The following is a 25,175-nucleotide window of genomic DNA, read 5'->3' on the forward strand; positions in this document are numbered from 1 at the left end:
GAGGCCAGGCTGCTCAACACTGTCCAGGGCTAGGGTCTGGCCCAGGTGTCCAGCACTCACTGGCTGATTGCTTGAGTCTTTACAACCACAAAGAACTCAAGCTCAGAGTCTTGCAGCCAGAATACAGGACAGAGACAAACTGGCCCCAGAGCTATACCGTCCCCTCTGCACCAGGCTAGAGAGCATCCCAAGGGTGCCTCGTGCTTTCCTCACTGGATTTCCTTCTGGGCCAAACTTATTTTGAATCTTTGCTTCTTACTGGAGACAAGTGTGAGGGAGAGGGAGACAACCTCTTTCTGGGGTTGTCTGAGGTATGACAGAGCTAGAGAACATAGCCTGGGGACAGATCACTGAGCCATGGTGGGCTCCTGCCCCAACCTAAACCTGTCACCATGCTTAGGTCAAACTTTCTTTCCCCTTCCCTGATGCCACTGGAATGAACCAGGGATAGTCTAAAGTCCATGCACTAGTGAGTGCATGGGCATGCTTTCCAGGCTTGTTTTGCCTGGCCCAACAAACGGGTGTGGCACTCCATGTTTTGGAGTGGGTCACCCTGCTGTCCTTGCATTGGGGTGGGAAAAGGGAAGCAGGGTCAGCCCTGAGCTATCTGCTCTTGTCCCTGTTCACTGTCTCTAACACTACAGAATCAGTGGGGACAGCTTGAACTGGGAGCCAAGTCTGGGTGCTTGTGTGACATGATCAAGCATGAGCATATAGCACTTCACTTTGTGTGTTCCACATTGGCCTTCTGAGCCCATCTCTGATGACTGGGTTCATGCATTGTTGTCCTGGACAAAGCAAGAATCCAGCAGCAATTTCAATCTGAGAAAACAAAAACTCTGGTTGTAACTGGGCCTCAGGATGGTTTCACGTGGGCCACGGGAGCAGGTGCAGGGCACAACTAACCTCAAGGGTGACTTTCAGCACACACACCTCAGTTTTCTTGGCGACTAAGATGTGTTCCAAAGATGAAACTGTCCTTGTCAGCTATCCTGGCTGGGGTGCAAGCTCACCTCAGACCCTGTCTGCCCTGCCAATACTCAGAGTTAGAATCCCTATGACTCCTTGGTGGGAAGAGGAGAAGGTAGAGCTCCCCAGGGACCAGGCTTTTCTGGAACTTCTATGCTTGGCTATAGTGTGGTATCAACTGGAGATAACCCAAGTATTCATGGTACTTTGGTGACAGCCATAGAATTCTTGGTTTTCTCTATACAGGCTTGGGAGGACAGGTCAGGGACTTCCATGACTCCAAAGTCTGAATCACACGCCCTTATAACTGCACTTGTTACTTTCCCCAAGCATAGCACCTACCTCAGGCATCCTGTCCACTCAGCTCATCATTAACTCCACAGGCTGTGGCCCCTCTGTCCTGCATAATGCCTCATGAATAAACTCATGAGATACACTCTGTGGATTGCCTATCACTGTAGTGATTTCCTCTCTGAATCTTTTCTGACCCATGCCAGGCTCCAATTTTAATCTCTCACCGTTTTTGTGCCATAGAACCCTCCTTAGATTGAGGTGGCATCCCTTTTGAGGCCCCTGTTAGCCTTTGTGCTGAAGGCATCATGAAATGTAACTTTTGACCAGAGTATTCCTAAGTTCTGGAGTATCTACAGGGTGGTCCATAGGCACCTCATTCTCAGCAATTGCAATTCCTCAGGTGTCACCTTCCTTCAGATGGGGATCTGAATCTGCTGCTGGGCCTGCAGATTTCCTTGCTTCAGCTCATGGCTCAGCCATTTTATTACTCTGGCCAGAAATCGGCTCATGTGGGCACCTATCTCTCCTCACAGGCAAATGTTTACAACCTATGGGACCTGTTTTAGACCAGGCTGCTGCAGCTACCGATGGATTCTTCAGTTGTCTCCTCACGGATCTTTCAAATGTCCCTTATTCCCTGAAGGATAAATCTATACCCTTTGCCTGCTTTAAATATTATTTGGTGTGTGTGTGTGTGTGTGTGTGTGTGTGTGTGTATGTATGTGTGTGTGTGTGCACACTCATGGGTACCAAGGATGGAACCCAGGACCTGCAGCATGCTAGGCAAGTGCTCTACCTCTGAGCCTCCTTCCTAGCTGTGTGCCCCATGGCTACCTCATCTGTACCACTTTGCTCCTGTTTTCTGTCTGATCACACTGGTGAAGAGCTGTAGACCCCTAGGCTGTGGGGTATCACCTTTCTCCCTTCTCTGTGTTCACCTCATAAACACATAGTCATACACACATTTAATCCCAGCACTTGGGAGGCAGAGGCAGGTGGGTCTCTGAGTTTGAGGCCAGCCTGGCTTATATAGCAAGTTCCAGGATAGTCAGGGCTACACAGAGAAACCCTGTCTCATAAAACAATAATTTCAGTTAGTCAACAGAGCATTTTGTGGCTTGGTGGGCTTGGGGGAATGGCTGGAGTGCACCAGCAGAAGTCCCACCCTCAACAAGCATGTAAATTTAAATCTGCCTGAGTAAACTATTAATTGCCGCTTTGGTCAAGAGCATCACAAGTTAGTGGGCTGGGCTGCGGGCTGGAGGAAGGAACCGTGAGGCAGGACAGGGGTAGCCTGGCTTTCATGGAATGTCATTAGTACGTTCTAGATAGGCTGGTTGTCAGCAGCCACCTTACTTCTCTTGGGGCCAAGGAGGCCACCATATGAATCTGTGTAGGAAGGCCAGAGGCCAAACTCTTGGAGCTGGCTCTCCCCTCCTGCAATGCTTCTTTGCAAACTGGCCTCTTTCTGGCCCTAGATGAAGGCAGTCATGGAGCCTGCAAGCTTTGGAGTGGCCTTCCTGGATTAACTACCTTTAACTCAGTGTTACTTTGGGGATGGGAAGAATTGATAAATGTGGATTTCTTAGAACGATGTATGGTAGCACACACATTGCAAAATCTCTAACTACTACCTTGCTCCCTTTCTACCCGCTTTCTAGGCTGGCAGGGATAGGTGTGACCCACAGCAGAGCTCCTGAATCTCACCAACAGGCCCCGAATACATGTGTATAACTGGCCCTTCTTTCTCTGCAGGCCAACTGACTGGAAAGATGGCAGCACACCTGGAGAAAAGGCAAAAACTCTGGGCCAGGAGGGAAGGAGGCTGTTGCAGCTTGTGAGGACATTTAGATCCTATGACTCAGTGCCTAAATTACTACTATTTCTTGGAGAGTTTTTCTCTGTGCCTCATGTGACTTGGGAAACAAAACAAATGTTTATTTCCCCAAAGCTGGAGGGGACCAAACATAAAAGCAACCCTGTCTGGCACATGGTGCTAGCTAGTACAGCTCTTAGTGAGAGAAAAGGTCCTCACATTCTTCTAGCAGGGCAGGAACCCTGGAATGGGTAGAGGCTATCCCTCACTGTCCAACCCTGTTTTTACACAGAAGCTGGGTAGTCATGCAGTTATCGTTTATACCTTTTCTGAACTTGGTATTTTCATCTGTGAAAAAATGAGCTAACTTCTTCCTGGCTATTATAGTAACCAGCAATGATGTCTGCTAAATCTTTACTACAGGTACACAGCAAATGCACTGGGAAAAGCAAGTTCTCATATATAGCTCATCTTGACTAGTGGAGGGACCGCCCAGTTTGTAAGGAGATGGGCACTATGAACATCAGTAACACCACTTCATTAGTAATAATGTGGCTGGCATTTACAAAGAAATAGTGCAGGCCTGGAAAGATGGCTCCGCAGCTAAAGATCACTGGCTACTTGCCCAGAGGACTTAGGTTTGATTCCCAGAACCTACATGGTAGTTACCATCTGTAACTCCAGCCCTGGGGGATCTGATGCCCTCTTCTGGCCCCTGTGGCCAACACACACACACACACACACACACACACACACATACACCCACACCCACATACACAAATGCAAACTCCTTATTTATTACTGGAGAACTTTGATAGCTAGAGACAAGTAGTGATGGTCACAAAGTCAGGAGCAGGGCTAGACCTAAAATTCCTGACTCCCTCACCCCTACCCAATGGCACTTCTAGAAGGCAGTCTGGTAGGCCATGGAATCTAGCTGATTTCCCTTCTAGTGCCTCACCTGGGCCCTGCCCAGAGAGGGGATTTTCCAAGTAATTGAGGACCAACCAGACAGGTGCTGGGTCTTAGGCTTCTATTACCTGCAGCCCCCATTAATACTGTGTCCTTACTGTTCCACCTTGGCCCAGCCTGCTTTTACCTCATCAAACAGCTGCAGCATGATGGTGAGCACATCTGGATGGGCCTTGTCCACTTCATCAAAGAGGACTACTGCATTGGGGCACTGTTTTAGCTTCTTGGTCAGCTGGCCTCCCTCTTCATGGCCGATGTAGCCTGGTGGAGACCCAATAAACTTGGCTACCTGGTATAGGGCAAGAACATGTTAGGAAGGTCTTTTTTTTTTTTTTTTTTTTTTTTAAACCCCGAGACAGGGTTTCTCTGTATAACCTTGGATGTCCTGGAACTTGTTCTTTAGACCAAGCTGGTCTCAAACTCAGAGATCGACCTGTCTCTGCCTCCTGAGTGCTAGGATTAAAGATAATGTGCCACCACCTGGCTTCTTTTTATGTTTTTAGCTTACAATATGGGGCCAGTGTGGGAAGATGGCTGTATGCATACAGTATTAAGAAGGCCAGTCTCAGCAAGGATAATCAGCTACAGGTCAGGAATCCTGCCACGATGGGAGAGTAGATAGATCAGTTTCTTCAGAGCAAATTTTATGTAGAACACAGTAGTGACTCTATTGTGCATGTACCCACTCCCCCACCCCCCAGGACAAATCCTAGGGCTGCTGGAATTATTGGAAGCCCAAAGGCTCAAATGACAAATCATACAAACCACCAAAGTAGCCATGATGGCAGACCCTGTGAGCTACACTTCCTTGAAGACTATCTCACCTCATGTCGCTCCTGGAACTCAGACATGTCGAGCCGAATGAAGCCCTGCATGGAAAAAAGCAGGTCTGTCAATATGAGACAGGAAGCAGAGGAAGGACCCAGGCCAGAGCCCTTAATTATCCTAGGCCTTCAGGCCACAGCAGCTTGAGATGTCTGTCACATTCTCAGAAGTCCACATTTTTCTTACTCTGGCCTTCTTCTTTGCCAATTTACTTTCCCACATGACACCCTCATTTTCTACCTTCTTAAGGCCAATCACATCTCTGCCCTTCTAAACATGACTCAGGATGTCCTGTCCCTCAGCTTCTATTGGTCTCATCACTACATTATCTCTAACTCCCATCCCCTCCTCCTTTATTCCCAGGGGATGTTTCACATATGCCCAGCAACTGAAGTTGTTGTCCTTGAGGAGTAGCTATCTGAGTGGTGCAGGCAGGCATGGCCAAGGTCAGCACCACCAGTGTAGATGGAGAAGAGATGAAGGACAGGGCTCCACAGTGCTCTTCAACTTTGCAAGGCTGCGGGGGTGGGGGGTGGGGGTGGGCTGGCTGGCTATGTCCTCTTGTTTTTCTGCTATAGCACACAGCTATTATTTTTACATTTTTTTTTCTTATAAGGTATCTATGATGACTCTGTAGATCAGCTCTCTCCACCATGGGCTAATTTCCCAAAACGTAGCCCTTTAGGAAGAAGGCCACAGTTAGTGCCAGGGAAAGAGGTGCTAGAGTGTGTGATTTAGCAGAGGTAGAGAGCCCCTTCCTTGAAATGGATACCTGGAGCTATGTATGAGGGCTTCATGGGTATCTGGCTACCAAAGAATTCTGCTCCTCTCTCCTTACCAAGCTCTTATAGAATGCACAGTACTGCTGCTTCCAAGAGCTGAGGGCAACACAGCACTGGGACATTGAGAGGGAGGTGTCCATTGTTGTATTCTAGCCAGGCCACTGTTCAGGAAGCAACTTAGGGAAGTCAGAATTGTCTGTCCTGTCACTGAACACAGGTACAGGCTGGAGGGAGGCACTTAAACCCAGTGCTGTCACTGTGTGGCTTTAGTCCTCAAGCCAGTTTCTCTCTGTGTAACACCAGGCTCTTGGCTCTGATCCTTGCCTCAGTGAAGCCTGAGGAGAGACCTAAGCCAATAGGAAGGAAAGGGCTTAGAAAGACTATTACTAAGGCTATGTGACAGGTGGTGACCGCTCTCAGTTCATGGGCATGAGTAGCATTTTCAAGAGGATCTCAGCAGCTCATTCTAGAAAGGTACAGGACAACAGCTCCCTCAGTGCTAACCAGAGCAAAAATCTGGAAGAGTCATAGACACATTTCTGATAATAACAGTTGACATTTGCTATGCTTACTACTATGCTATGCCTGGCAATGTTCTGAGGAAGCTACTAAATGGCTTAGAACTACAAGCCTATGATGAACAGGACATGAAGAAGTAAGCCACAGACTGGAGTATCTTGTCCAAAGTCACGCAGGCTCTGCTGTTATGACAAGTACTACACTTCATTTCCCTCTCTGTCAACAAGATGGGTCCTCAGACTTCATCTGAAGTGTGTGCTCAGAAGGGACCGTCACAGGATCCAGAAGGTACAGAGTAGTGCTTTCTTATAGCAAGTGACCTCACCCCAGGTATTCTAGAGTCTATTTCAGAGTCTTGCTAAGCAGCTTGGACAAGTTTTTGGAATCTTTTTGGTTACACGTGACTTTTTTCCCCCCTCCAAGACAGGGTTTTTCTGTATAGCAGCTCTGGTTGTCCTGGAACTCACTTTGTAGACCAGGCTGTCCTTGAACTCACAGAAATCTGCCTGCCTCTGCCTCCCAAGTGCTAGGATTAAAGGTGTGTGCCAACACTGTCTGGCTGGTTATGTGTCACTTTAACTTGGGGTTATATACAGAGTGAGACAACAGCAACCAAGAGCTCATCCAATATGCACTGACTGTGCATTATGGGTAATATGTAGTATTATGAATAATGGAGTTCAACATTCTACATACTGTCTCAGTTGTCTAATGGGATAAACAGAATTATGGAACTTACTACTTAGAAAACTGGTGAAAACAAACAGCCCCAGCAATTCCACAGGGGAGGAGATCAGATACTTGCTCTTAACCTGTAACCATACTGCCACTAAAACTCAAAACTCTTTTGGGCTCCAGTACCTGACCTTATGATGACATCACAGAACAAAAGGTTCTTTCCCAAGGATTATTAACTCTGATGAGAGCTAACAAGGCTGTCCAGTTGGGGAGAAATAGTACAGAAGCTGAGGGGAAGAAAAACCAATAAGCTCACAAATGGACCTGCTAAGAAAAACGTGTAGCTATAAATAATGTTTTGTGAGGCAGTAAGGCATTAGTGTTTCTTCTTCACAAACCAGTAAAATGAGGATCAGAGAGGCAGACCAGAACTGGCCCTGCACTCCCAGGTCAGTGCTCAGTTCAGTTCATGAGCCACCTTGGGAGGTACAGGAAGAGTGCTCCCACTTGAGATGACCCATGCAACACTGGGCTCAAACCTAACACTTTTTTGCTTTATGGAGTATCCTGAGATATCAAGAGCACTGGTTAGTCAGCTTACGGTCCAGGGTTTTCTTGGATTTTTGAAGGCATGTTTCAAATATGAATGTCCATGGGCAGACAATGTCCATGTAAACATTCTATAATGAGTTGGCCCAGGGGGCTGGACAGAGGGTTTTATAGCAGAATCACCTATGATTTAATAAGCAAGCCTTTTGGGGGGGGATGTTATGTATCTCATCTTTCTCTGTGAAACAGACAAATCAAAATGTCTATATCCTCACCCTTAGAGCAGCTTAGAATAATGGTACTAAGAAAGGAGTGGAAGGCTGGACTCTGGGTTCACGCCTCTTCCTAACAAATGACCTCGAGCAAGCCTCTTGCTACTCGAGGGCAAGTTTTCTCAACTAAAAAGCAGGTCTAAGTTAGCATTGCTAAGTTCCTCATAGGCTCAAGATAGATCATACAGCAGGTGGGCATTGCTGGGGACAGGATAAAGGTGAGGGAGTAGTCTATGCAACATGCTGAAACCTGAGTGAACTAATGCTTACCACAACCTCAGACAGAATGGGAGAGCTCTGTCCTAAGTCAAGAAAGATGATTTTGCAGGGAAGGAGCTACCTAGGGCCAGGAGAAAACAGAACTGGAACTTGAGCCAAGAGTCCCTGGCTCTGGAGCTTGGTGAACGATAGCTCACTGTCAAACAGCAGGTGTAGGAAGAACATGGTGATACTTGCATTCTTGGGGAGGCATATACTGATAGAAGACACCATCCCACTTATGGAACATCCTGCATGGAGGGGATGGGGATTCTCCCGTTTAGATATACCACCTAAAAAGTGCCTGTATCATCAGTCTTTTAAATAGGGCCCTTCTTTCTACAGCAGCAAGTCAGCAGATACTCTCCTATTTCCAATGTGTATGAAGATACATTAAGACAGCATGGATAAGGAGATTATAATTTGTAATTAAATATTAACCTTTCTGACAGTATTAAAATTAAACCACTCAGAATTCTTCATCCCTAATCAGGTGGTTCCTGCCCGTAACTGCATCTTTCCTAATAGTCTCGCTAGTTTATGGCCCTTTCCAGAGTGCTAATTGTTTCAATCGCTGCCAACCTGATGAATTGTCCAAAGCTGCTATTTCGGTTGGAGCACATTAGCATGCCACACACTCCTCCCCTGCCTGCCTGCCTGACTGCCTGTCTAGTGGGTCTACAGTGGGTCTGGTAGAGGTTGAGCACAGCTGCTAGCAGAGACAGGAAGGGTTAAGTTTTCTGTCAGCTGGAAAGGGCCTAAGCACCCCTTCTTTGCCTGTTGGGGTGGGAAAGATGTTCACGAAACCAGTCAAGCATATTGGAGTCGTGGGCAACCTCCTGGCAAAAGGGGAACTTAGCCTTCATGTTGGGAAAATACTTAGCTTTCACTGAATATTTTGTATTGTCACCAAGGATTGCTTTCTCAAAAGTATCTCCTGTCATCCAAGGTCTTTAAAAGCCAGGTGTGGATAAATGGAGTTGGGAATGGCTCTTTGCTGGGGAGGACCCAGGGCTCTGGGCTACAGGAAGGAGCAGAGCAGCAGTCCCAGTTGAGGGCACATACTAGATAAAAAGCAGCCCACACCATACCATTCCTACTTGTTCTCTGCAGGACCTCCCAAGGTTCCCTGTAGCACTGTTCTACTTGACTGGAACACCTAGCTAGCCTGAGCTCCTGCAGAGGCCTTCAATAAATACTGTATTACCTGTGAGTACATCCAGCAAGATGCTTGGCACGGACCAGGTGAATCTCCTAAGAACCCTCACTCACACAGGCTAAGGGTGATCATTTCTATTTCAACTAAAGAAATTGAGGCATGAAGAGATTAATTCCTGGAGCAATTCCTGGCTAGACCTGAGGCCTGCTTCTGGGGCCACAGCCCAGCTTTTTGACTGGCTGCTGCTTAGATTTCAGGACAACAAGCATGAATGGCAAAGGCTCCCTGGCTTGCAGACTAGACCCTGGTCTTAATTCCTTACCTTTTTGGCATCTTTGTGCATATACTTGGCAGTCTGCTTGGCCAGCTCAGTTTTCCCTAGGAATAAGGGAGATGAGGTGGATCAGGACCAGATGACAATCTTTGGAGTAAAAGAACACTAGGGGCTGGGCATTGGTGCACACCTTTAATCCCAGCACTCGGGAGGCAGAGGCAGGCGGATCTCTGTGAGTTCGAGGCCAGCCTGGTTTACATAGCGAGTGCCAGGACAGGCTCCAAAGCTACACAGAAAAACCCTGTCTCGAAAAAAACAAAACAAAACAAAACAAAAAAAACAAACAAACAAGAACACTAGGGCTGGAGTGGTGGCAGGAGGATCTACATAGTTCCGGGACAGCTAGGGCTAAGTAGAGAGACTCTGTCTCAAAACAAAACAAAACAAACTAGGAATGCATGGACACTGACAAGTTCTTCTTCTATGGATAGGGAGCTGAAATTCAGAAGTTCTCCCAAGGACACCCAGGGAATGAATAGTGAAGCTGGGCCCATAATCAAAGTCTGCATTGCCTCCCAATTTTCCTGTGATGGAACCAAGGACTTTTCTCTGTAGCAGCAGCCTTGGAGTGGTTGTAGGCAGGAGGACTCATAAGCCAACTCATCCTGTGAAGCTTAGCATAAACCTCATCTCTTCTTGGAGAGCCCTGCTTACTGCCTCATGACATGCATCTTTCTTAAACAGGCAAGGTCTGCCATTCAGCTAGACGCTGAAACTTCAAACCAAGAAAAGGCTAGAAGAGGATAGAGCTCTTCTCATTGGCTCCACAGATCTTCTTGTGACAAAGAAAACTCCAAAGTCATCTAGAATGATGGTAAAGCCACTATGTGGTACATACAGCTTCATGATAAGGGTTACCAACTTTTTGGGTTCTAAGGAGATTTAGATCCATAAGGGTGCTGGGAGGGGAAGAGGCAGTAGTTAGATCATGGAGGGAGATAGGGGTGGAGGAAAAGCCAAGAATTATTTCAGAGGATACAGCCCAACTGATAGAAAAGCCCCCAACCCCACCGGAACTAGCACACTATCTATGCACAGGAGTTTCCTGAGCCTCCCAAAGGTGAGCTGCCTGAGTACAGCTCATGTGCCAGGCAGTAAAGGTGGTTCAGCTGTTCCCAGAGTGAGCCTATGGGGATGCACAGTACCTGGGCCAGGGCTAACAGGCCCCAGTGGCCTGGTGCACCAAGTATATTCACCCTTGCCCCATAACAGGGGAAGGAGTAGTGATTCCAGCTCTTGGTAACATGGCATATGATTAAAACGCCCAGGTCTTCTTTTTTGGTGGCTCTGCAGTCTGGGGCAGCTGTTTCTGGAGTTGTCAGGCTGAGGCCAAATGTTTTTTCCAGCTCTCCTGCCCCAGTGCCTGATTTGCCTGTGATTACCTATTCCAGATGATCCTAAGAAGAGGAAGACCAGAGGGTGCTCCTCGTCGTACCAGCCATTCTCCTTCCTCCGGATCGCTATGGCCAAACACACAACACGGAATGGGGAGGGAGACAGATAAATCAATGACACAAAAGGCAGGATAATTATCACTAAGTATACAATATGTTTTACTGCTCTGCGCCCACTCAAAGTCCTCACTACCATTAGTGCTGCCTAATCTGATTAGCTGGCAAGGCCCCTAGAGATACCTAATCAGGTTAGCATGGATTTGGAAAGCTGCCCAGAGCAGATTTCGGATAAAGTTTTCCAGGATGAGCACTCAGCGTTGCCAGGGAAACCAAAAGGCGGGTGGATGGTGAATGGAGGTGAAGGGGGTGGGGGATTGGTGAAAGAGAATCTGAGAGGAGCATTAACTCTCTCTGGTCACTCCTCTCTTCACCCAGGGAAACAGTAGAGGCATGATTTTTATGGTGATAATTGGGGACCCAGGGAGGTGTTAAGATTTGGCTCTTTCCCCTTTGGGGGAAACCAATGACTACTGTGTTATGTGGTTTAAGAAGCAGAAACAGAGGCAATCTGGAAGCCAATCAAGGGTCGTGTAGAGCTTGGGGTCCATCTCTGCTAACTATGGCTTCTGGAAGGCTGGGGGTGAGTAGTGGGACAGAGCCAGAGTCCCTCGAGGCCCTTCTTTACAAGGAAATAAGTGGCCAAGGGCTATGCATGAAAGTGAGGAAACTGAGCCTCAGCTATGGCGTGGGAGAACCAGGCCTCAAGTGGAAGAGCAGGGAGTAGAATGAGGCAGAGCCACAAGAAGAGTCATTTATTGAACACACTGTACACCAGGTACAAATGAAAACTACTAACAACCTATTTATTCAAGACCCACAGAAACACTGAAGGGAAATGATTTTTAACTCCATTAACTGGAAGAGAAAACAGAAGGATGGATAAAGATACTGTTTAAGTCATATAAGAGTTGCTTTTTTCCCCAAACTTGCCTTTATTTAAAAAAAAAAAAAAATCACAATACAGCCGCTTTAAGAAGTGAGTACCAATTTGGGTTGCACTAATGGAAACATAGTGGCTAGGAGCAGGAAGAGGGCAGAGCACTGTGCAATGTCAGGGTCTGTCTGCAGATGGAACAGTGTGTCTGGTCTGGTCCCTAGAGTGTCAGAGGAAAATAAAAGGATGTATGTCAGAGCACAAGACCTGGAAACTTACTCAATGGAGAAGGAGTCAACAGTCTTAGGGATGTGCCTGCCAATCTTGAGGAGTCAAGCTCCCAAATGTTACCCAGGTGAGCTTCAAAGCAGCTGCAGGACTGATGACAGATCACAGGGGCACAGGGGCTGACAGGATCTGCAGAGGTGGCCATCACAAAGCCAGGGGTAGGGGGCAGGGACACACGGACATAAGAGATGGGTAGGAGCTGACTGAGTCTGGGACACTGTATAATGCTTTCAGCGCCATGCTTGTCATCTTCTTCACATTCTAGAAACAGATGGAAGCAGTACAAACTCATGGAACCCAAACTAGCCACCTGTGCTACCAGGAGTTGCTCCCAGAGAAGGGCTTGGTGAAAGATCCTGATGGCTCCCCTGGGCTGGCATCTGGATCTGCTCTAACGGGCTGGCTGGGGTTCTCCGAAGGGCTGGTTAGGAGTACTCAGAGACCTCATGGGCCTGAACACGGGGATAAAGGGACAAATCCCAAGCCTGTCTGAGGAGTCCCTGGTGGCAACAGAAACATGGAGCTGGGGGGAGGCTATTTGGGGAAAAGTTCAGGTAGTAAATCAGCAGAAGGTAAGACTTTGTGAATGCTCTGTGTGAACATGCATGTATGGGGGCAGGCCTGAGAGAGGGCCAGCTGAAGAGCAACATTCTTCCAAAAGTTGGCAGATTTGAGAATCTATGTTGGGAACAGAGGAAGCCTGAAGCAGGTTTAGACTTTGTATATGTGGGGAGGTAGAAGGACCCAGCATTACTCAGACAGGTGGTATACCCCCCCATCAGGTACCCCCCCCCCCCCGACAGGGCATCACATTTGTGAGGTTCTGCTCTTGGCTGTTTTTTTGGGTAGTGTGCTAGCCCACTGAGAGCTGCACATTGCTGGGTTGTGCAGCACACACACACAGAGGGGAAAAAAAAAAAAAAACACCATGGAGAATGTGGAATTGAATTACGCCTGGGGCCATCTTTCCCCTTCCTTTCTAATAATGCACCTGGGAGAGAGCTCTTTATAATGCCAGGCAGACTCCACTGCACAGCTGTCCCTGGTCAATTCTGCCAGACCCAGGGCATGAGTTTGGGGTGGGCCTGCTCTAGGGTCCCTGTGAAACAGGCGAAATGCCAACCATTAAACAATTATAACTCTGGATATTTCTAATAATATCTGAAGAGAAAAACGGCCAAGCAGATGGAGTCCGACAGAATGAAAAATGAAGGCAGCTAGGGAAAAATGGGGAAGGCAAGCCCCAGGGTGTATATGGCTGGTTGGGCGGCTGAGGACTGAGGCTGGGGAGCCTGGAAGAGTCCTCTCAGGCTGGGGTAAAGGTTGGGTCAGATGGAGACCTGAGTGGGCCCACATGCATGCAGCCACAGTGCCTGTCGATACTCTTTCTGTGGCTTAGTACATGCGCAACTTACTTGGCTAGCACTTTATAGTAATGTCACATTTCCTCATTCTGATCCCTGCTTTATGAGTGAGAATATGAGAATATATCCATAGACATTAGGAAACCTGCACAAGTCCAAAGGAACATAATCAGAAGAGCAGGGCTTTGGCCCCACCGTGGCTAACCCTGAACATACACTATCAGGAGCACAACAAGGGGAGGCAGCTCTCCCAGCCCTAACTCCCTCTCAAAAATTTTCCCTCTGTAGTCCTCCAATCTGGAGCACTCAGCCATCCAGCATAGTCACCTGATCCTGTCCTTCCCACTATTGGCTTTCCATAGCAGGGGTGGGGTGTGTGTGTGTGTGGGGGGTGGGGGTGTGTGTGTGGGGGTTGGGGCTTCTACGGGGCAACTCCCCCCACTCCCCACATAAGCCACAGCTCCTCAAGTTCCAACCAGGTGCCTCTTCTGTCACAAGCTGCGCTGGTGCACCTCTTGCTTGTGTCTGTCCCTTTCTAGATGCTTTCTCCTGGCCACAGCTGTTACCGTGAGACACCACTGAAGAACACATCTGTTTGTTCCAGGCAGGGTTTCTCTGTGGCTTTGGAGGCTGTCCTGGAACTTGCTCTGTAGACCAGACTGGTCTCGATCCGCCTGCCTCTGCTTCCCAAGTGTTGGGATTAAAGGCGTGCGTCACCAACGCCAGGCTTGAAGAACTCATCTGTACCAAGTCTGCAGGATTAACTCCACCATAACAGCCCTAGCCTATCAGTTCTCTCATGTGTATTCCTTTACAGGGTGGTGTGGTGGAGATGAGTTAGTGGAGTCTTGTTGGCTGACTCATTAATTAAAATACCTATTCCTTTATATAGTCTGTTTCTTCATTTCTAAAATAGACAGACTCATATATTGTCAGCTCCTCATGAAGATGAAGCAAGTTAATGGTTGGGAAAGCATGAAGAAAAGCTGCTAAGAGAGGGCAATGGAAGCAATGGGAGTCATAGTGGTAGCAACAGTGGTAGTCAGTGTCAGCATGTAAAATTTTTTTATTTGTTATTTACTTATGTACTTATTTATTTATTTATTTATTTTGAGACAGGGTTTCTCTGTGTAGCCCTGAATGTCCTGGAACTTACCCTGTAGACCAGGCTGGCTTCGAACTCAGAGATCCACCTGCCCCTGCCTCCCAAGTACTGGATTAAAGGTGTGAGCCACCATAGCACCACAGACCAGCTCAGTGTCAGCCTTTTTTCTTTGTTTTTGTTTTTTGAGACAGGGTTTCTCTATGTAGCCTTACCTATTTTAGAACTCACTCTGTAGACCAGTCTGGCTTCAAACTCACAGAGATCTACCTGCCTCTGCCTCTGAGTGCTGGGATTAAAGGCGTGTGCTACTATACCTGGCTGGTATCAGCATTTTAAAATCTCTCTTTCAACAGTACAATAATCTCAAGAAGCATGTATCGTCTCTGCTTCATATAGGAGGAAACTAAGGAACCAGACATGAGAAATCAATGTAAGGTGTTTTCTTCTACTACCTGTGCCCTTATATCTGGGGGAGAAGTGCCCCAACCTGAATCTGTTATGGGGAGGCTGGTGCTGGGCACTCTTAATTACTTAAGGATTGTTACGACTAGGTTCTCACTGGTTTGATGGTTTAATGTTCATTGACTAAATTAATTCTTGGTATTTCTGGGACTGTAAAAAGGAAGGCTGATTCTCCAGTTCCCTTTTTACAGAGGACAGTGGCTGGGAGAGACTCAGTCCTGCAGGTGGTTTCTGCCACTCTGGGCAAAGGCTTCTGGTCTCTCCTGAGCCCTCTAGGGAACCTTAGGCATCCTTTCTGCAGACAAGCTTTGCCATTTACTTGGCATGCGCCCCTGAGGGAAACACTGCCACGGAGACTGCGGGCTTGAGATGGGATGGTGTGCTGGGAGTATGGCAGAGCATCTGTAACTGGATGACACTCATGCTTGAAGCATGAGGCAGAATAGGGCATTCTGGGAAGGCTCTGGTGTATAAAGAGGCAAAGAGAAGAAAGAGCTATCTCCTCTCAGGCCAGGGTTTTGCTTCCATCCAACGGAAGGTTCTGGGGCAGCCTGGGCAGCTGATATCAAACCATCAATGTAATGACAGATGCTCACAGGGAAAGGGCCTTAAGTCCAGGGAGAACTGGAAGACATGCTATGGAGGGGCACGTGGTCAGGCCCTAGGGCAGATGTAATGTGGAAGGATAGAGTTGCATGAGGATTCCGAGGATCTCCTGGGACCTGGGGGAATGTCTGTAATGCCTGTGTCCTTACACAGACACAGTTCTGAAGCTGCAGGCTGACCTGCTGCCCACCCATGAGGTCAAAGGCCAATGAGTATGGCTGAACCTCACTAGAGTTCCCTTTCCAGTAGGCTTGTGAGCTACCAGAGGGCTGGTGCTATAGCTTCTCTTCTTTCCTCAGAGCAGTTGACAGGGCAGACAAGGGGCCATACCACATAAGTGAATTTCACAAACTGCTTCAGCACCTACTTTGAGTGGAAAGTGGATAACACAAACATGTCCTGGTTTCTTCTTACAAGGAGCCTGAAGTTCATTGCTCCTGAACTGGGTTAGCTAGTGTGTAGGGCTGGGCTGGACACTAGGGTGGCAGGAAGGCCTGCTAAAGACTAAGAGGGCAGTAGTGACAGACTCAGATGGGAAAGCAGCATCATGTGTGTGGGAAGACAGAGGCAGGCTGTTGTGGCTGGTGTGAGTGCAAGCAGGGGCAGAGATGGAGGTGGCGGCAACAGCAGCAGTAAGCCCTATCTGCCACAGTAGGACAATAGGCACCACTCAAAGGCTTCAACAAGGGAGTGGTACTTAGATTTGTGTTTTCTAATGATCACTCTGGCCCAGCAGGAACACCAAGGGAAGGAAAGGAGGCCAATGCATGGCCAGATCAGAGTATCAGGACATGATAGTACTTGCTGTCAACTTGACAGGTTCTAGACTCATCTAGGTGACAAGACTCTGACCATGCCTGTGATGAATTATCTAGATTAAGTTAATTGTGGTGAAAAACCCACCTAGACCATGGGTGGCACCATTTCATGGGCAGGGTGCCAGACTCAATAACAAGGAAAAAGTGGCTAAGCATCAGCATTAACTGCTTGCTCTGTTACCAACTGCCTGAAGCCCCTGTCGCTATGGTTTCCTGCTATTATGGACTACATTCTTGAACTATGAGCCCAAATAAAATCTTCCTTCTGTAGGCCAGGCTGGCCTTGAACTCAGAGATCTGCCTGCCTCTGTCTGTCTCCCAAGTGCTGAGACTAAAGGCATGTGCCACCACCACCTGGCTACTGTTAGATATTTTATCACAGTCATGAGGTAAGTAAAAATTGTACAGGAAAAGGAAGAGAAGCTAAGTTTGAGAACCATGGAAGAGAATGGCAGAACTTGATACCTGAGTTGTACTGGGCGAAAAGGAAGGAAGGCAAAGCCAAGGAAATGTCTATATTTCTATTTAGGAGACTAGTGAATGGATGCCTAGTTCTTAATATGCTCAGCAGACAGCCTTTCTGAGGTGAGCGGGGCTTGTCCTGAGCTCTCAGGAAGTCTGCTACCCAGAATGACATCTTCCATCCCTTGACTGCATTCTGGAAGGTGAAATTCACTTTCCATGCCCATGTGGTATGTAGTTTGGCCTTGTGGATCTGGTGACCCAAACAGACAAGAGTAGCCTTGGGGGCTTGGTTTGCAGGGCTGGTGCTTTAGCTCCTCCATTTGTAAGGCAGTAACTGTGCGCCAGCATTGCTAGAAACCCCGCAGCTGGGGATCACACTGATAAATTCACTGTATTACTTTGCACAAATCAATATCCCAGCACTTACCAGAGGTTGATGTGACCGAAATTGGTTTCAGCCAATTCGTGAGGGTAATAAATGGCCATTTATCAAATCAATTCATTCTGCAGCACTTCTCTGGCTGCCCATCCTCATGGTACCCATGGGGTGCCAGGCTCTGTCCCCATCTAGATATTCCCTAACACACATGCGACACTAGCTTGGAGAATCCAGAAAGGCCTGACATGGTCTTTAGATCTGCCTTACCCTCCTCTGCCTGCTGGGGTTCTATGGTGCTGAGGTCCTGGGTAGAAAGCGCCTCATGCTTTGAATAGGCTTGCAGCTGCAGCCACTAGGCTGCTCACTCTTTCTTCTGGGCATCCAGAAGCTTCTGGGATCTGGTCACAGAGATAAACATGGTGCAGGACATTCTGAGTGTGATCCAGTGGCAGAGCTCCTCAGAAAGGCAGGTGCACAGCAAATGAAATAATAATAATAAAAAAAAAGGCAAAGTCCTGTACAACATGGGTCCCAAGGGCACTGTCTTGTGGTAGGGTCACCAGAGCCATAGCAGGGCCAATCTATATACAATGGGGCAAGAAGTGGGCCTTCCTGGAAGCTAGTTTACTGCTGACCTCATGCAGAGTTCAGACAGAGAGAGGCTTTCAGGGAATGGAGTTCCCAGGGTGCATATTCTGACAGTTCTTGGAGGTGGAGAGCAGATCACCCAGTCTGAAGCAATTGTAAGGGATGACATCAAGACAGGCACCAGAGGTCAGCTCAGTGCTGGGGAAGAGGCAAGCTGGGACTGGGTGCCCAGTTACAGGTGAAAGAAATCAGCTCTGGGCTTAATCAAGAGTATAGGACCCAATCCAAGAAAACATCGTGAGGACAGGGACTAGATTGTGGCAGATAGAAAAACATGGGCTTCAGAGTCATGGGGTGACTCTCACTATAAAGGCAAGGAAAATGATTCCAATGAAGCTGAGGTGCACAGAGGAAAACAGCATCTCAGTGCCCCATAAAATGCTGTTTCTGGGGAGTGTTTTAGCTTCTGGGCTTGAGGAGCTGCTGAGAATCACTTGTCTCCAGGGCATGACCCCACTTTAGTCTGGTACAGGCAACTGGTTCCCTACCTCATCTGCCTAAAGTCACCCTAAAACAGGCACAGGTCTGAGTTGTAGAACAAAGGTGAGGCCCCTGCCTTCATCAACACCCACTGTACACACCTGTCAAGAGAGAGCTGTGTTTGGTAGGAAGCCCTCAGGATGAGAATAAGCTGTTTATCAGTGGGGAAGAAGGTATTTCTTGGGATGTTTTCTGCATGATCTGGCCATGCAGCTGCTGGCAAACCATTCTCAAAGTTTGGGAGTAAATTCTGGGCTGGCTGGCATATGGGAACTGAAGACTTGTTCTAGCTCAGCTACCACCCATCTCTGAATCTCAGGTGTCCCACCTTAAAAGTAGGGATGGGGTAGTGGACCAGATGATGGCAAGAGTTCAATTGAAGTACAGGGAAAAGTAGCCTCAAGCAAATTTCTTAAATGCTGCACCATGTCTCTGTAAAATGGTATTTGATGGTGCCCATCTCATAGCGTTGTTATAAGGACTAAATGACCTAAAATATGCCAATAGCTAAAGACAATGTCTGGCATACAGATGGTACTCAGCAAATGATAACATGAATATAAACCACAACTTTCTGGCTTTGGAGCAGCAAGACTCGCACCTCTGTGGAGCACAAGCTGCCCTGACCCTTTCCCACCTGACTAGTGTTGAGGACTCACCAGCACCCACGGTGGCAATGGCACTCTCCTGGCCAATGATGTGTTCCTTCAGTCGCTGCTCTAGCGGGAAGCGGCGCCTCTCTTCTGCCTCACGCTTCCTCTGCTTCTCCATGTACTGGGGGAAGAGAGCAAATGGTTCAGGGAGGCTGGTCTCAGGTAGATCTTGGGTTAATCTGTCCCTCGGTGCAGGGGAAAACTGAAGATATTGGGATTCCAGGGGTCCTAATCTGGCTCATGACCATTGAAGGTTGGTCCAGATCATCCCTAGCTAGCCCCACTGTTTGGGACAAGCAGGAGTGGCAGGGTCTATCCACAAATGCTTCTTGGGCAGAACAAATCACACTCCTCGTGGTTTGACAGTCTTAAGTGCTTCTATCTATGACTTTACCTTTCACTAACAATACTACTGGAAGAGTCTCTGAATGTCTGTAAGCCTATCCTGACTCCACAGAGCACTTTCTAAGGGCAGGCTGTAGTTGCTTTGGGCACGGGCTCTGACCCAGCAGCAGCATCTGGTGAGTGTAAAAATTAATGTAAGGTGCTGGGCGGTGGTGGCGCACACCTTTAATCCCAGCACTCGGGAGGCAGAGACAGGCAGATCTCTGTGAGTTTGAGGCCAGCCTGGTCTACCGAACAAGTTCCAGGGCAGGCTCCAAAGATACAGAAAAACCCCCGTCTTGAAAAGAAAAAGAAAGAAAGAAAGAGAGAAAGAGAGAAAGAAAAATTAATGAAAGGGTAGACACAAAAAAGATAATTAACAGCTAGACAGGGTGGTGTAGACATACAGAAAAGAGGAAGATATAGAAATATGGAATGCTTGGACCAGGGCTTTCTGGAACTTAGGACATTTGAAGATGTTAGAGGACTGGCAACTGGACAGAGGGAGCTGAGGGTGTAGGCCTGAAGGGGAATCATTTACTGAAGCAGAAATAGGCAGATCCTAAACTGAGAAGCAAATGCCAGGTCTTAGGTGGCCCTAGTAACGAGGGCATCTTTCTTGGGAGAGAGCTGACAAGGTAAGGCCCTGTCATAGAAGTTGTGGTTGCAGATTGTTCTTGCGGGCAGAGTGGATGAAAAATACCTGCTGCTTGGGTAGTGTTTTCCTGTTATAGTAGTGACCTTGACAGAAGTTAAAAAAAATAAATAGCAAACAATCCAATTTTGGCTGTTGCTATCAGTCTGTAACTGAAAGCTCCCATCAGTCCTCGGTTTCATATGGAGCAATAATTCGGCGCCGATCCCAGTGGAGTGACGCTTGCCGGCTGGAATCCAGAGTGTCACTGTGCAGCTCCCTCAGGCGCCACATACATCACCTGGCTCTGCCAACTCCAGCCATATATCTGCCTCTTCCTCCTCCCTGCCCACAAGCCCATTCAGCACTCAGGCCCACTGGGCTGGGAGGTGCTGATGGCAAGACACACACATACACATACACTCACTGGAATGTTGTCAACTTTGGACAGAGCCTGAAGGAGTCTGAAGATGAACTTGGCTTGCCAGGATTTGCTGGGCAAATTTACACACAGCCATGACACTTCATCCAGTGCCTCGAGTTTTCAAGTCACCCCTACATCTGGGGCTCCTCATGAACTATTATGTGGCAGAATGAACAAGCGTCTCTGTAGACAGATCTGAACTCCAGTGACCTTATCCATTTAAGAGCTAGTGACCTTGGGTAGTGAGTTTTCCTCCCAGGATCACAGTTCCCTTATCACAGCATGGAGATAGTGCTCATACCTACCCTGTAGGAAGCTTAAGGAGGAAATGAGATCAGCACTTGGCAGAGCCTGGCAGGCAGATGTGGGTGGATTCTAAGTGGTAGTCAGAGTGACTCAGATGTCATCGAACCACCTAACCTTATGAAGCTCTATCTTTCCCTTTCCTTCCAAGGACTGGGGATTGGCCTAGGGTTCTTGCTCATGCTAGGCAAGCACTGGTCTTGGATAAATACTACTTCCCTTTACTCCATTTGGTAACTAACTGGCTAATCTATCGTCTTTTTTATTTATTTATTTATTTTTTTGGTGGGGGGTGGGAGGCCAAGTTCAGGAACCCTTTTAATCACAGGGAGAGGACCATAGACCGAAAGAAGAGGTCTCTGGCTTAAGCAGAAGCTGGGACCAAGCCCACTCGGGTGTCTGCCGCCTGGAAAGAGCCTCCTGTGGCTCCCTCTCTTGGAACCTCAGTTTGCAGGTGCTGTCTCCTCATAGTCCATTTCTGGGGATTCCCTGACAACCCGAGGCAGCCGTCTCTGGCCACCAGTTTTCCTTACATGGCATAATTCTTGTCTCTGCATTATTTTCTATCTATGGTGCCTCATAGAACACACCTTTCCCCTTTGTGCCAGGCAAAGCCACTTAATGAGACTTTTTATTCCACTTTGTTGTGTGAGGTATGACCATTGTGGTTCCCCAAGTAGTCTCCAGAAAACTTTTCTTCTTCCTGTAACTTTTCTTTGGGGTCAAGATTTTATGTTGCTATAATTTCTTGGACAAAGGGCAAGTGTCTCTAATTACTATGGAAGTGAGCATGGGGGAATGGATATGAGTGATTGATTGGTTTCTTGAGAACTTCCTAGATGGTTTTGGGAAAGGTTCCAATGAAATTAACCCCTAGATCACACTGGGATCCTCCCAAGCTCTAGTCTCAAATAGCTATTTATTTAGAAAGAAATTTGGAAGTATATCAGATTTCTTTGATAAAATTGTATAGGAAGGCTGGCAAGATGGCTCACTGTATTAATGTGCTTGCTTTGTAGACCTGTCTGCCTGATTTTAATCTCCAGATCCTATGGTGGGAGGACAGCACAACTTCTAAAAGTTGCTCTTTGACTTCTACACAGATGTGCACCATGGCATATACAAATCTGAATTTATATACATGTATCACGTAAATCACACACACAATAGAAAATATGCAGCATGCTGGGGGTTAAATGAGACCACATGTTACTGCTTTGTGTTTCTTTGTCAAGGTGTAGAGGAGTTTGAATTAAAAAGTGCACTAATCAGCACTTGCATGCCCAGCCCTTGTCCCTGCTTCCTGGCCTCACTGGCTTCCCCATCTGTCCCCTACTAGGTACCATGCTTTCTCAGTTCCCCACCAGGGGCCTCGTGGGCCACTGTCACTGAGTGTCCCTCCCATCTTATGCCCCTTCCCACTTGTAGCAACCTCACTTGGCAAATGTAACAGCTCAGGTACCCTGGCTTCCTTCCCAGAAACAAGTCCTGTCTGTGCGTCCTTGAAAGGTAGCTCATTCAGAAGGCCTTGACCCATGGCTTCCTGGGTCTCCTCTTCCTGCAGCCCTTTGGAGCCTTCACACGCACTAGGCCACCTTTTGTCAGGACCCCAGTCTGGCACCCACGAGGTGAGGCAGACACCAAGTCTCAGGTGGTAAGGGCCTGACCCCAGCTGGGAAGGTGGGTGGGTGCAGGCTTGGGAAGAGTCTGTGTGGAGTCGGGTATATGTAGGTATGTGTGTGTGCATGTGTGCATGCCTGTTTTCTTTTTGCCATGGGGATAATTGAATTGGGGGCATTTTTCTACAAAAGCAGCCTCCTCTCCCAGCACAGACCGGCTGTAACTGTAAGCCTGGCAGTCGCCAAGGTGGGAAATAGGCATGAGTGTTAGGACCCCCAAGTTTAGCCTGAGCTCCCAGCAGGAAAGCAGGAGAGGGTGGCCAGGGCTCACAAATGCAGACTCATGTGTTGTCCCCACCCTTGCCCTGTTATCCTTTGTTTCCGTGGGTGAATGTGGGGGCAGCTTACTGTCTCTCCCACCTGAACAGTGGTGGGTGTCTGGTGGGGCCTTGTGGTGCCTAGGAGGAGATGAAGATGAGATTTTTCCTCACCATGTAAATGAATATTTTTATGATTAAATTAACACAAAAAAAACCCACTTAAAAAAAAGTGTACTAATCCTCTTTTAATTTGTATTACTTTACACTACTAGAGATTGAATACTCAGCCTTGTCCATACTAGGCATGAATCACTTTTTAAAGGCATCTGTCCTCAGCCCAGACTTGTAGAAAGTTAGTGAGTTGAAAAAAAAAAAAAATCAACCCAAGTAACTAGAGAAGGAAAACACTTGATTTGTATTTGTTCAACCTGGGGGAGAGGAAGCAGAAGTCGAGGAGCTCTGAGGGCTCCATGGATGCAGGCTATTGCTGTGCCTGGCACGTGGAGGAAGGCTACAGGGCTGAGTTCAAAGTTCTGCTTTAGAGTGGGGTTCCACTTATCTAGAAGACATGGTAGGTAAGGAGACAACAGAAGCAGAGGGCGCTGAACTGAGAGGTCCTGCAAAGGGGCTGCCAGGAGAGCAGCTGTGGAGAGTGACCATTTTCCTAATAAAAGCCTGGTACAATTAACTTCAGACACTCTCACCTGGAGCAGGCAGCAGTCAGCTTCCCATGCTGCATCTTGGCTGGATAATCACAGCCCCTGGTTTCCATCAGTCTTGATTTAATATGGCACTCCTCCTGGCTATGAGTGCATTTACAGGAAAAGGCTGGGAGGCCTAGCTAAGTTTGCTCTACTCAGAGGTGAGTGGCAGGCCTGAGTGGCACTGCAAGGGAGGGTTAGGGTAGAAGGAGTGTGACAAGCATCTTGATTACTGGGCATGCCTGAGGGGACAGGCCTGACAATGAAGCTGGTGAGGAGAGAGCAGCTGTGGTACTAGTAGTAAGTGGGCAGAGTAAGTCCCTGGACAAGAGTTGGGTTGTGAGGTGTAGAGAAAGAACACAAGAGAGGCCAGGCCAAGTTTGAAATTTCTCTTGGCAAGGTGAAGAAGCCAGAGAAACTGGCTACTCCTATACCCTCAGGTGTGCCCCAGACTTCTGACTCCTAATTCAGATCTGAACTTAGGTCATGGTCAGGATTCTATGAATCCCCAAGATGTGGTGATAGGAAGAACTACATAGGAAGATCAACAATGGGGACTAGAGGGTACAGAGAAGACTGGGGTAGGAGTGACGACAGCAGAGGAAATCCAGGGTATCCAACACAACAAAACTGCCTTATTGAGTTATATCAAAATATATTAAGTCTGAGGGATACCAATCAAATGGGAACAGGAGTCTAGGAGGTGACAGAGGTAGGAAGGGACTTGAAAGCCTCTTGAACTAGCCCATAAAATACACTCCATGTGAAGAGGGTTGCCCACAGGGCAGCTCTCAGCCTCACTGGACGTGACCACCACCAGGTCAGCTTCCACAGCCCATTCTCCACTTTTCCAGTTCCTCCTCTGTTGTGCTAGAGATGTGTTTTAAAATCTCATTTCTCTATGTCAACCCAAAGGGCCTCCTGCCCCTGGTTGGGACTGGGCTTTTTTTGTAAGCTCCAGAGCCATCCTGCTAGGGGTAGGCTGATTCTCCTGCTGCTAACAGACCTGGTTTGAATTTACTTATGTGATTTTGACCTTGTCACATCTCTGAAAATAGCTGTGTTGTTTTGAAGACAAGACTGGTGAGAAAAGGTTAAGAAGGGCAAGCAAGTGGCTACAGTGAGGAAATGAGCTGGATGCTCTCAGATTCAGGACGTGTGATGCTGACCATCCCATGGCTCCTGATCTTCCATTCCTTGGAGAAGGTGGCAACTGCCAGGGTTCTCAACTCCACTCTCCCCTTTGTAATTAGTATTTTCAGGGAGGGGCTCTGACATTGTCACTTTGCAAGCTCTCAGGTTCTAGTTTCTGGCACTCACTGATGGGTCTTGTTTGATCTGGGGTCAGGGTTTTGATCGTCACAGCTCTAGGAAGGCTGACTGTGGTGTCACTGTCTGGATTAGAGAGAAGTAAATTCAAACCAGGTCTACTGGTGGCAGGAGAGACAGATCATTAACCCTGGAAGGCTGCACTTTCTACCCAGAGATCAGAGAAAGCTCCCATCTTTACTGAGTTTAAGATCTAGTTATGGAGATGAGATTTTGTTTTTGTTTTTTGAGACAGTGTTTCTCTCTGTAGCTTTGGAGCCTACCCTGGCACTCACTCTGTAGACCAGGCTGGTCTTGAACTCAGAGAGATTTGCCTGTCTCTGCCTCCGAGTGCTGGGATTAAAGGTGTGTGCTACCACAGTCTGGCTGGAGATGAGATTTAAAACACAAATTTGCTCTCTTGCTTCTACTACTAGGTTACATAGTGAATTTATTGAA

The 25,175-nt window shown here is 47.7% G+C and overlaps 1 protein-coding gene across 4 annotated transcripts in view; it reads right to left on the reverse strand.

The window, feature by feature from the left end:
* The window catches only part of Clpb (caseinolytic mitochondrial matrix peptidase chaperone subunit B), a 124,317-nt gene that overhangs the window by 3,621 nt on the left and 95,521 nt on the right, over positions 1-25,175 (reverse strand). For 3 of the 4 annotated variants that reach the window (XM_027407840.2, XM_027407844.1, XM_027407842.1), the window contains 5 exons: positions 19,030-19,144; positions 10,810-10,887; positions 9,416-9,471; positions 4,876-4,920; positions 4,179-4,340 (listed from right to left, as the gene is read on the reverse strand). In XM_027407840.2, the coding sequence (XP_027263641.1) occupies positions 4,179-4,340; positions 4,876-4,920; positions 9,416-9,471; positions 10,810-10,887; positions 19,030-19,144 (456 nt within the window). The remainder of the gene's footprint in view (positions 1-4,178; positions 4,341-4,875; positions 4,921-9,415; positions 9,472-10,809; positions 10,888-19,029; positions 19,145-25,175) is intronic. The other variant, XM_027407843.2, reaches the window with a different exon arrangement.

This window comes from Cricetulus griseus, chromosome 3 (assembly GCF_003668045.3).
Source record: "Cricetulus griseus strain 17A/GY chromosome 3, alternate assembly CriGri-PICRH-1.0, whole genome shotgun sequence".
NCBI classification, from domain to species: Eukaryota; Metazoa; Chordata; class Mammalia; order Rodentia; family Cricetidae; genus Cricetulus; species Cricetulus griseus.